The sequence below is a fragment of the Oncorhynchus masou genome, chromosome 24 (assembly GCF_036934945.1).
Source record: "Oncorhynchus masou masou isolate Uvic2021 chromosome 24, UVic_Omas_1.1, whole genome shotgun sequence".
Lineage (NCBI taxonomy): Eukaryota > Metazoa > Chordata > Actinopteri > Salmoniformes > Salmonidae > Oncorhynchus > Oncorhynchus masou.
The window spans coordinates 3,679,684-3,689,862 of NC_088235.1; the positions used below are offsets into that span (position 1 = coordinate 3,679,684).

At 41.2% G+C, this 10,179-nt stretch overlaps 1 protein-coding gene across 1 annotated transcript; it reads right to left on the bottom strand.

Annotated features, from left to right (window-relative positions):
• Positions 1-2,087: 2,087 nt before the first annotated feature.
• LOC135511799 (homeobox protein OTX1 B-like) lies at positions 2,088-8,609 on the bottom strand. The gene is made up of 4 exons (XM_064933261.1): positions 8,256-8,609; positions 6,108-6,297; positions 5,342-5,493; positions 2,088-3,898 (listed from the first exon to the last, which is right to left on the bottom strand). Exons 2-4 carry the CDS (start codon positions 6,202-6,204, stop codon positions 3,155-3,157), a joined length of 993 nt encoding a protein of 330 aa, XP_064789333.1. The 5' UTR covers positions 6,205-6,297; positions 8,256-8,609; the 3' UTR covers positions 2,088-3,154.
• Positions 8,610-10,179: the final 1,570 nt, after the last annotated feature.

Sequence of the window (10,179 nt, forward strand, 5' to 3'; positions counted from 1 at the left end):
TCACGTAAGATCATTTTTGAGCTGATATGATTGGTCAAAAGATCAATTAATGGGGGTAAAAGATCAGAATTGGGCTGCCTGCTTAAAAGCAGCCTTATTGCAGCTTTGAGACTTTGAAGAGACCGATGTTTTGTATAAGCAATGCGAGTAGCCAAGCCTGCACGCATTATCTACCTGACATAAATTAGAATTAACAGGATTTGAAAACCCATTCAAGATTATTCCTTTGATGCAATTAAAATGGCAACATTCACTAAATCATGCCTCGTTTTCTGTATGAAACTGTACATGCTATTCTATTGCTGTATCGGAAGTTGTGTAACTAACATACGCTGCCATTGCCAACATGTGCAAAGCCAATTATCCTAGTCATATTTTACAGTATTTATTTTTATTATGTAGCATGTATATGTCTGAACGAAAAGGACATTATTTTATTTCATGGGTGGATGTTTAAAACAAAACGGATTCAAGCTAATCCAGTCCCTTATCCCTTGCGTGATTAGTTTAAACAGAAGTAATGGACAACACAGCATAGATAGTGAGAGAGTATGGAATATGCGAGTTTAAACCAAATAGGGCAACACATTACATAATCTACTTTTTACATAATTAGAGAAATCTTATGAATTAATAAGTCCCAACAGTATTTTAAAAACGAAATGGTAGCCTTATGTTTATTAATCGTCTAAATATAGGAGACATAGGCAACTATTTATTTAACGAAATTATAAAGTAAGGGACCATGAAATGGACCGTTCTGAAAAATGATTTAAATCGAATGTTCCACCTGACCTATGCGTCAAACCAATTCCGTTGTGCCAAATCCAATTTCTAATTCTCAAGTCCTGGTCGTGTTTGTTGGAAAGCGTTTCACGTAAGAGCACGAGGCTACAGAATACTCGAATTCCTTTTTTTTAAATACCCAAGATTGGTTGCAAATGTTTGTGTACACTCGCGTTGTCGCAGATGTCTCAAAGCGCACGTAGGCATACTCGAACAAACATGTATAATGTTCTAGTTAGCAAGAGGCTGCGGATTTCAAATGGAACCCTATTACATTTTTATTCTCCACTATGTAGGAAATATATGTGCCATTTGGGACGCAGACCAGTGTGTTTATTTAGCTGGTACTGCATACTATTCATCATTAAAGGGGCAATCTGGGATTTGTTGATAGGTCCCTTAATCAACGTTCAGGTTTGTTGCAAATAGATGGCCTGTGCATTATGCCTGTATTCCTAGAAGAAAGATCCTGTGCCGCGAAAATGAAATAGTCCAATTCTAACTATTATAACTACAAAGCCTACAACTAATAAAGAACGGTGCCTTGTCAAAGATTGTTTTTGGTCTTAGCCTTCAGAGTTCAACAATGTTGGATCTTCCTCTGACAGTATCATTATCCGCGTGGCCTTCGCACACTGTTAAAACATGCACGTCTTAACAACCTTGCCAAAACGCCGCCGATTTTCCCTTTTTTAATGGGTTTATGCCCTCGAGCTGCCTCCTCTCCGCTTTTTGACCCGCTAACCCGGCCCCACCTACGTAATTACCGCATCAGAGGCGGTGAAATTCTTCCAGGTTATTTTGAATAAACGCGACTCTCCGCGCTCCACTGAAAAAACGCACGTTTGTAATTATATGCGCATTCAATTACTCCGTGATCAAAATGTGACAGACTCAATATTTAAAGCGTTTTAACGCTGCATGTAAAAAACATACGTTTAATTTCCCTAAAGCAATAAGTGATTTCAGCGTTTCAATTTGACCACAGGGATTAAATAAACACTCTTAAATGTAAAATGTCCTGTAGGCCTACACGATGTATTTGAACTTGTTTTAATTATGGGAGTCATTTGCATCAATTCACCCCGTTAGGCCTACGCTTAGTCTAATTAACAGTTCAACACGCATATAAAACAAAGTGTGACTTGTTTACACGGAAACAGGAACCCTACATAAATTAGAGCATCGGCTATGCCTACCTGCATATAAAACCAGTACAGGCACCTATATATATCAGTCCAAGTCAAGCACTGGGTGAAATTGTAGGCTAATTCGGGTCAAACACAGAATCCACTAAGAAATATGAGTTGACGGATCTTTATTGAATGGATAAGGGTGTTCGCCTTGAGATACATTCAACATTTCACTGGCATCTTGGAACAGCAAATCCACATTCTTAAAAATGATTAATTTGACTCCAACAGGAAGTCAAGTGCTATTGTTAAAATATGTCAAATTTTACGATTGACAAATGCCAGAGTCAGGAGGTATGTTTGAAATATTTTTTAACTTTTAAAAAGATATTTTCCTTTTGAAAAACTGCAGTCCTGATTGAGCATGATCTAATACACGTTTTACTTTTATATTTTCTTATTTCGTTTCTCCAGGACATTTCAAGTTGTCTAATGCATTTTTTGTCTATAAAGGAAAACGTATATATAAAAAAAATGGAACTTCATGGCCAATTCGTTATCTTTGGAATGATTTACATCGGCTATAGTTTTTTCAAAGTTCTTATTAAACAATTTCAAATTCAGAAACACCAACTAAACGTGGTCACTGTAACTGACCCAAATACATATATACATATTTCAACGCCTTTACGTCGCTGACTAAAATCTCTTTCATCCTAAAAATAACACATTTCAGAAATAAAAACAGGATTTGATTGGAAATGGACGGAGGTAAGCAGCGCGTGCACTGGCACGGTGACGGTAGGTAATCCTCATCTTTCCAGAGACAGACATGAGTGCATCGCCAGAGCCAGGACAGGAGGACGCTAGTGGTCACAGAGGTTTGGTTGAAACAACATTTGTTAAAACAGTCCATAGTTAAAAAGGTCGAAACATTTCTTCATTGACAAAAGTAAAACGACTTTTCAATCAAGCCCACAGCCCTCTCTCAAGTTGTTTTCATAAGCGTAAAAAGGGACCGTTTATTGAAAATAATAAAAAATAAGTCCAATCAATGAGCTTCTGTCCATCCAAACTATAATTGCTGTTACTTTTTAAAGTTCATATACTTTTTTCTCTTTAAAAATCAACAAATGATGAGTGAGGAAACCAAATAGGGAAGGAGAGAAAATACAGAAGGGAGAAAAAAAAGGTAAACCAATCACAAGACATGAGTCCCCTGGTCTTTGTAGTCCTCACAAGACTTGGAACCTCCAGGAGGCCTGGTCTTTGTAGTCCAAGCAGTCACTGGCATTAAAGTTGAGTTTCCACGAGGAGGCCGCTGTCTGCTCTTTATAATCCAAGCAGTCTGAGCCATTGAAGGCCAGGCCAGAGCCTCCGTAAGCCTGGTGATGGTGGTGGTGATGGTGTCCTGAAGACTGACTGATGTGGTGGTGCGGGTGACCTGACATAGAAGAGGCCGTCATGGGGCTGAGCTGGTGGTGTGGGTGAGAGTGCATGGGGGCCAGGTAGGAGCCGCAGTCCACCCCGCTGAAGTAGGAGCTGGACGGGGTAGGGTTGTAGGAGCCGTAGCCTGTTGTCTGGTTGTAGGACATGGGATAGGAGGAGGTGGCTGAGACCGACCCCGACCGCTGCATGCAGGAGGCGTTGGATGGTGGTCCTGGGGGCTCGGCGAGCGGTGGGGCGGAGGCGGGTGTTAACGGGCCGTTGCCCGGGGAGATGGCGGGACTCCAAATGGACGAGACGGTGCTGATGGAGGTAGAGGTGTTGCTGAGGCCTGTACCCGCGTGATTGGTGGAGGAGGAGGAAGAAGAGGAGGAAACTGCGCTGGAGACGGCAGGCGGGGTGAACTGGCCGCTGCTCTCCGACCCGGTGCTCTCCCTCGCCGGAGAGGACTTCTTCTTGGCCGGACGGGCCTTGGTACTGTTGCCGCTCTGTGCCTGCTGCCGACACTTCGCCCGGCGGTTCTTGAACCACACCTAGAACCAAAACAGAGAATCATCTGTTAAAGCACAGCTAGAACCAAACAGAGAATCAACTGTTAAAGCACAGCTAGAACCAAACAGAGAATCAACTGTTAAAGCACAGCTAGAACCAAACAGAGAATCAACTGTTAAAGCACAGCTAGAACCATACAGAGAATCAACTGTTAAAGCACAGCTAGAACCAAACAGAGAATCAACTGTTAAAGCACAGCTAGAACCATACAGAGAATCAACTGTTAAAGCACACCTAGAAACAAACATAACCTATCAACCATTAAAACCGAACCAAACGCAACCAACCAAATGTTAAAGCCACACCGAACCAAACCAAGAGTTAGCAACCCAGCCATCCGATAGAAATGCACTGTGAGCCTGTTGAAAGGGAAAAGGTCATGATAGAACAACATTATGGAGGTAAATTGGTGTTATTAGGTATCAATGTTAATTTCCACCCAGGCCTGTTCCCTTCTAGCAGCACGAGTCTCTAGTTTCATACGTTGTGTGTGTCCCAAATGGCACCCTTTTCCCTACATGCACTACTTTTGATCAGTGTCCATAGGGTGTCCCATAGGGCACTGATCAAAAGTAGTTCACTATGTAGGGAATAGGGTGCCATTTGGGATGCCACCCTTGTAGATAACAGGTGATAGAGTTTCTCTTCAGAGCAGAGTAACTCTATAGCACCAAGAGGGGAGGATCATGTAGAGCATTTGGTTTCACACGCATTCGAACAACAACTTTAAAATGGTGAGAGGTTGGCCTTGGTGCCGACCTCATGCCTTTAAAACCCATTTGCTCAGAACATGAGTAGCCTATAGGACTGTGTGTGAGAGACTTATGTTAAATTTAACAAAGCTATATCGAAGAACATAATAATAAATGACGTGTCGGCACCCTGAAGAAGGCAAAGTGATGCTGAAACGTTGGCCATTTACCCAATAAATTACTAGGAGTTCATATATGGAGGAAGAGACTTTTTATGGCATCCAACAGTGAACCTTTAATTGGTGTTCATATTTTAGGTCTAGTCATCACTACCCTGGATGGCATTCAGTTTTGATAACAACTATTGAATAATCTACAGATAACAAACACCACCATTCCTCAGATAGTCACGTGGTATAGCCAATACTATATGTATATAGAGGCGACCCAGTCAATAGCTCACCAAATCACTAATACAAGCTCAATGACTTTATAGGGAAACGTCATTGCGGCACTATTGAAGCTAACTCCTAGCCGTGAGAAGTATGGCTTAAGTAAAGTATATATTTTCCATGGAACATAAGAGGGGGGGCTACAGGGGTGGGCGGCTATACTGTGCGTCATTGAGTTGGTTACAACAACCCTAATCCGTGAACCAATCCCTGAGATTAATGAATCGCTGTCTCCCAAAAAGCAGAGCGAATGCCGTTTAAAAAAAAGTTGACATTTTACCTGGACCCTGGATTCCGGAAGGTTAATTTTCAGTGCGACCTCTTCGCGCATGAAGATATCCGGATACCTAGTTTTAGCAAAGAGCGACTCGAGGATGTCCAACTGCGAGCGCGTGAACGTGGTCCGTTCACGACGCTGTTTTCTAGGCGTCGCTGAAACAGAGAGAGTAAGAGATTTGAAATGAAAGCTTTAAAATGATTTGTCTATTTTGAGCAGAAACACTAATCATATGAAGACGAAAATTCGTGCCACTTGAGCAATATTGAGCTAGTCTATTTTTGTCCTACCAGTCAACATTTCATTATGTTATAATGAGATAAGAAATATCAAATTGTATATCGATGTAGCCTACCAACTATAACAAATAAAACAATAGATTTTTAGTTCCCACAATTAGGCTATTTTCACTTTTTCATGGCTAAACATGCTTAAATCCACTTCAAATAAAGTTTTATTCCGAGTTGTAGCCTATTACGCTCAGAATCAATACTATCTTTATCCAACATGTGGTGTCCTCAAGCCCGGACAGGTCGAAACCAGCAGCGGGTACACTGCGGACGTTATCGTTGGCTGTTCAGAGATGTTGTGTGTTTGGTTACTGACTATAGGTTTGTCCTTATTGGTTGCATTTCCATTTGGAGAGAGACATCTCAGAGTGTGTGAGCCCCGGGCGATGGGCCGTGCACCGAGCTAGCCTGACATCCAGAACCTGTTTTGCTAACACATTCCACTCAAACACGGGCGGATGCGAGGCGCTTCTCCCTACCTGGGTAGCCCACAGACGGGTGCAGTAGGTCCATGGCGGAGCCGCTGAGCCCTAGGCCATTCATGCCGTAGGGGGGCTGTTTGAGGTATGACATCATGCTAGAGGCAGTCACGGGTCCCCCCAGATCTTGCCAATAGTTCGATTTCCCCCGATGTTGCAGCTTGACGAGAGAGGGGCCGATGTAAGTGCACTGCAAAAATAAAAATGTATGGATTAGGACAAATTGTTCGATGTAAATCAGTGCCGTTTTTCTTCCTTTGAGATGCGAATGGCCTGTTTATGATTTCCAAAGTTTAACTAAATATTGTTTAGTTGGACATTCCGTGATCTACAAATAATATTTTCCTCTTTGCTTCTCTGAATTTAGACCTACAGTACAGGTCTGATTTAGTATTCCCAACTATAATACTCACTACGATTCATCTTGAAGAGTGTGTGTATGTATATAAAATAATCTTAAGAAAAATGTATTCATTAAATTAATTCGGTTGTTAGTTAAAACTGCGTGGTTTATGTATGGCTTTTTAAATGTCGTTGGTTCTACACGGAACATAATGTATTGTTGGTGTCTATTCTACCAAAAACATCTGCAGGTGTTAAACTAGCGAAATAAATCCATTATTCCCTTTGTATTAATATGTGTGGGCCGTTTCCTAGAACCCAGAAGATAAACTAACGTCCGATGCCGTGTGTCTGAACTGGATTGGCCAGATTTGACTTCATCATAATTGTGCATAATCTCCTTTTTGTCGTTTAGCCCATCTTGGTTGAATAACATGTTACAAATAGCCTAAGTGTTGGGCTATCGGCTTGATATGCACCCCACTTGAATCCGTTGGACTCAATTACACACCGTCAGTATGGGCCATTGTCTCTACCCCGTAGCATGTAGGCTGTCGAACTAAATCAACTCAGAAAATAGTTATATATATATATATACCTCGATGAGAGCTGTATCAAACTAGGGTGCTATAGGTTCATAATTCCAGTTTGATAAAAGTTTTTTTTTGATAAGGCCAAAGAAAGTTGCTCTGGTCCGGGGTTGTGTACGTGTAAGTAGGCCTCGTTCCCATAGTCTCATTTATTCTCAAACTGAAACAGTCCAATAGAAACTCAGTCTGAGCCCTCACTGACAACCATTAGGAAACAATTGTTTTACTATCAACTACTATTTAGAGCTTTCGGGCTCATTCTATTACAAAAAAAAATAGTTTAGCATAAGTACAAAGAGTAGTCCTTGAGTAGCCCAATATAGCTGGGCAGGTATAACCTAAAAACATGGCCACGCTTCACTGTATCGGTTGGTTGTTGACATTTAGAAGCCAACATTTCACTTGCCACTTCCAATTATCGTTAGACTGCTAACGTGCACGGAGGGGAGGGAGGGAGGGGGGGGAACAATCCAAAATTAAAAAGCTGGAAATTAAATTGACGTTAACGAGCGGAAACTCATCTCTTCTATTCAGCGAGATGACTATCTGGCCCCCGTGCTGTGCGGCCCAAACCGCGGCTCTTATTTCTGTGTATTCGGACGGTTCTTTAAAACGACATTTTCAGCCCCTGCTCTGTTTAAGGAGTGATTTGAAAAAGGAGACATCTTCGTGCAAATGAACCCAATTAGAATTTAGATTAATCCTCGGGGGTGAACATTTCACAAGACTCGTTATCAGCAAAATAAATTTAAACAAAACCCCATACACGCCTCTCCAATTATCTACTAAGTAGTTTAGACATTTTATCACCCCCCCCACACACACACAAAATAAAATAGCATGCTTCAATTGAAATTAACATTAAAATTATTAGGCCCTAGTCTACATTCGAAGAAGTTGACAACTCGTTAAAAAAAAAAATGGAATTCAACTTGAAGTCGCCCACTCAGGGGATTTGCCAAGTATTAATTGATCATTACTTTAATAATAGATTAGACAATGGGAGTACGAATCAAAACGCGCACATATTGTTATAGGACTTTAACCTGTATTTCCTACTGGTTGCGTTGTGTGGCAATCGGAGAGTGATAAATGTATACAGGCTGTGTTTATTTGGCCTAAAGGTTGTTAAAAATGCAGGACAAACTAATTTACACACAAAGAAGGATTGAAAAACTATCCTCCAACTTCAATCTAAAGCAGTAAAGTAACGTACCTTTTTTCTCTCCTTCCTATCCCCAAGCTTCTCTCCTTTAGTAGCCTGGTAAAGGCGACCAGAGGAACCCAATGCGGCTATCCACCAATACCGAGGAAGTCTGGATGGCAACCCGAAGACAGAGAACTCAAGACGGCAACTCAAAAACAAATACAGTGCAAACTGTGCATTATGGAGAAGAGCTGTAGCCTATTGGTTCCCACTTCTCACCCAGCGCGTGCCCTGTCCTTGTTTCCCTGTTAGTCGATCGTGAAGGTTTCCGGGTTTTTAAAAACCAAATAAATCAAACTAATTTGCTTGAGTTTTGCGTGGTGTCTCTCACTGTGTTAAGGTGATTGCTAATGTAGACGGATGAAGATTGATCACATTCCCACTACCCTTGCCCCTCTATGAGCGTAGGACACCTGCCGAGCCGCCCACTCTATCCAATCAGTGAGCGTCCTCTCTCTGACAGACAGTGGGGGTTGCCACTCAGCGCTCAGAGTAGCTGTAGAAGCCCCTCCCCTTTCGGTCGAGAAAACAAACCCGGACAAACCCAGCCCGGACATATTCTCAAAAGCGGAAAACATTTCAGACAGACTGGCAAAGTGGCTCATACGAGCAGTTTTTGCAGTGCACTCGTCTAAACAGACCATTTACACATCAAATTAACAGCCTGACGCAATACGGAATTCTAATCTAACCAATTTGGCAAATATTATTTAGCCTGGGTTTACCTATTTTGGAGACCAAAAAGGGATATGACAGAAATTACAATTATTGTATTCTTAAAGAGACTTTTATTATTTATACTTTTATCAAAATGGAACGGCAACAGTGAAATTAACAGGCCCCAAAACCGACTCTTTAATCTGTGGTTGAGAATAAGTGTAACTATAACGTAGTCGAATATACTTTTAAAAACATTGTCAATAACTGGGGGAAAAAATACGTTTTACAATCATCATCATGAGATGTCTAACTTGTCCAGATAAAACATTTGGTATTTCGAATTCAATGGTAATTTTTTTTAAATATATATATATTTCAAAAACACAGAACTAATAGGTTACCAGAAATAGCATAAAAATAATACACATTTAAGCAAGTCGATTTTTTTTCTCCAGCCTATATTTCTGCCGGGGTCGCGTGGGCCTTTATGTTCAGGTCACACAAAAAAAAACATTAAATGGCGCTGTTCCAGCCAGAAGAAACCAAGACATTTATATTCTAATTCCGTGGTTAGTTGACCAACAACATATAACCCATTTCTCTTAAGAGAATCGGTCGATGAGAAAGCACGTATAAATTAGCCTTTGAAAAAAACATATTCCATTCAAACATTTGAGGAATGTCTTTCAAAAGAGAGAATGTGACGTAAATAAAAGGGGAAAAAGTTAAATTGATCCATTTTCATTTTTATTGTGACCTCCAGCTCATGAATATGAATTAGTTCTAATCCCCCACTTAGAATTACATTTCAGAATGGTCGGCGTTAAGTTTAATAGGGATAGACCTTCAACTCACAGACAAGAAAACCAAGGAAAACTCTACCGATCCAGGAAAAAAGAAATGCATTCAGCACACATAAAAAGAAGAAGACGGGATCCATTCTCGAGCCACGGAATCAAATCCAATAATTGCTAAATCTCCCTTTGCAACCCCCTCGTAAAGAAATGCCCTCAACAAAATACTCGTAACAGAATATCATGGGGGTGCACTGTTGCCATAACCGTTTCTCAAAGGGTCGCGAGGAGGAGATGCTCGCTGGACGTTAATAAGAACTCGCTCGGCCTCTTTTGTTGATCTCACAAAATCAACTCATTTTGAGGTGCGAGCTGAAAGCGAGCAAATGTTCAAAGCAAGTGACGGTGGCCTGTAGGAACGACATGACATGTGTACTATATAGGACCATTCAATCAGACAGCCTTTCGGTTCCCCTTCT

Bases quoted from the DNA above. Each gene is read 5' to 3' on its own strand.
- LOC135511799 (XM_064933261.1), bottom strand. From the start codon at position 6,204: ATGATGTCATACCTCAAACAGCCCCCCTACGGCATGAATGGCCTAGGG. The intron at 5,494-6,107 runs GTAGGGAGAAGC...TCTCTGTTTCAG, and splicing joins CCCGTCTGTGGGCTACCCAG to CGACGCCTAGAAAACAGCGT. The intron at 3,899-5,341 runs GTAAAATGTCAA...TTTTGGTTCTAG, and splicing joins TTCCGGAATCCAGGGTCCAG to GTGTGGTTCAAGAACCGCCG.